Source organism: Perkinsus marinus, assembly GCF_000006405.1.
Source record: "Perkinsus marinus ATCC 50983 genomic scaffold scf_1104296938448, whole genome shotgun sequence".
NCBI lineage: Eukaryota > Perkinsozoa > Perkinsida > Perkinsidae > Perkinsus > Perkinsus marinus.
The window spans coordinates 1-2,121 of NW_003213435.1; the positions used below are offsets into that span (position 1 = coordinate 1).

The 2,121-nt window shown below is 47.0% G+C and overlaps 2 protein-coding genes across 2 annotated transcripts; one reads left to right on the forward strand and one right to left on the reverse strand.

Annotated features, from left to right (window-relative positions):
• Positions 1–22: 22 nt before the first annotated feature.
• On the reverse strand, positions 23–1,116 carry Pmar_PMAR009035 (hypothetical protein; the record flags this gene model as incomplete). The annotated part of the gene is made up of 1 exon (XM_002782738.1): positions 23–1,116. A coding segment is annotated over one exon (1,094 nt), but the record flags the coding sequence as incomplete, so codon positions are not given.
• A 530-nt stretch (positions 1,117–1,646) lies between these two features.
• Pmar_PMAR009036 (hypothetical protein) lies at positions 1,647–2,078 on the forward strand (the record flags this gene model as incomplete). The annotated part of the gene is made up of 1 exon (XM_002782739.1): positions 1,647–2,078. A coding segment is annotated over one exon (432 nt), but the record flags the coding sequence as incomplete, so codon positions are not given.
• Positions 2,079–2,121: the final 43 nt, after the last annotated feature.

Here is a 2,121-nt window from a genome sequence, read left to right on the forward strand (position 1 = left end):
AGCAGTTCGACGAGACTCCAACCGCTTGGACAGGCCGTCGAGATCAGCCTGAGTAGCCATGAGTGCACTGACGAGCTCTCTAGCAGCAGCCTTATTCTGTATAAGGCCATAGTCACTCAACATGTCGACAAAGCTCCTTGCCAGCGGATCAGTCGTAACGCCCTGAAGTTCCTTCGCCTCATCTTCCACCTGTTTTGCATCCTTCTTATCATCGGCCTCCTCGTATCCCATAAGCCTGTCTGCTACCTCCCTAATGCTCGACATGTCCTGGAACATGCTGTTGACCAATTCCTTACCAGCCTTCTTGCCAGTGACGAAACCAGACTTGCTCAGGAAGTCGACCATAGCATCCTTAGCTTCCTTCTCAGAGGAGACCTCTTTCTGCATGCGTACAACTTCAGGCTCATCGCCCGAACGCTGAACCATCTTCTCACAGTTGACCGTCACCTGAGGCTTCTCCTCGACAACCTGCTTGTCACCACCCTTACCCTCCACAGTTACTGACTTTTCCGAAGCAGTCTTTTCGGGAATGTTGCTAGTGGCCTTCGCATCAGCAACCTTCTCAGGAGCCTTGTTGGTAGCCTTCGAATCAACAACTCCTTCAGAACTCTTAGTGACATTCTTCGAGTCAGCGGCATTCTTATGGACCTCCTTGGTAGCCTTCTTCGTCTTGAGCGAATCGGCAACTTTACCCATATCCTGGTCGGCTGCTGCCAAGCAATCAACCAGACGCAAGGCAGATAGTGGGTCAATAACATAGTCCAAACCATCAAGCAGGTCAGCAACCGCGAGCGCTTCCGAATCCAGAGGAGTAAAACTCGGCGCCTCTTCACTGTAAGCGTCAACATAAATGTCGATAACAGGAACAGACTTGGTGGCTTTTCCCTGGGCGTCAGCGAGAGCTAGAGCGTCAGATAGAGAGAGATCATTGAGGAGACAGAGCTCGTCACTATCGTCCATATAGAACAAACGATAGTCACGGAATTGGAGCTCACGCCAAGCCTTCTCAACATAGCTGCAGAGTTGGTCATAAGATTGACAACTTTCAGGGTCCACTCTCACACGGATCGTCTCCGAATCGGAGTGGAGTTTGAGGCATAACACACTTGATGACATGAATATACGATGAAATAATTCTATTAAACTACCATTAAACAAAGTGTTACACACAGTTCTCCAATGCGTCTAAGCACTCATTATCGTTGACGGATGTACAGACCTTATTAATGAACTAATCATGTTTTATTGAGCAGCTCTTTTATAGCGTACCGACAGTGACATATGTCACAATAGGACACAACTGGTGGCTCTCAATGCGATCGTCAGCGTATGTGACAGCTCGGGAGTATCATATCGACAGGGCATTTCCCATCAATAGAATGAAGAATAGGATATAGGAATGAGACGGATTGAGGAGCCTAGGCAGCAGACGAGTGGGGAGGCCTATTAAATGCAAGCTGCCCCCATTGAGAGGATCTTGCGCTGTCTACCTACTTTGTGAAGTCAACCTCAGCCATCTCAGCTAAGACAGCATTGAATGTGTCTGGTGGAGTTTATTTGAATTTGTCGACTTGCTAATGTCAATAATTACTCGGTGGTTATCTTCAAGTCTCAGTTGAATTTTCTTTCATTAACACTTTTGAAATATGTCTAACAATCTAGTTCTCAAACTCCGTACCAGAACCCAGACCATGCGAGTTAGGGTTGACTCCGAGAAACTGACCGATATGTACCAGATCAAAGACTATATTGAGCAGTCTTGGACTCAGTTGAAGGGCAAAGACTACCGTGTCTATTATGTAGATGAGTTCGGAGAGATGTGCCTCCTGAATGATCTGTCTTTGGGTGATGCTATTGCAACGGTACAAGAGCTCAATATGTCGGCTAAGAATATCCCTGTGTTGGATTTGTTCATCCAGGCTGAAGGGGAAGAGGTTCCGCTATCATCAAAAAGTCAGTCAGACGATGATGGTGAGATTGCTCGAGAAGTTGATGTTGCTAATACTCTAGCTCAAGTGTTGGACGATATGGACTACATGGACAGTCTCGATGTTGCTGAGCAGTTTGTTGAGGGTTTGGTAGCAGCTGATTCTGACTTGGATGCTATCTTGGATCAGCTAC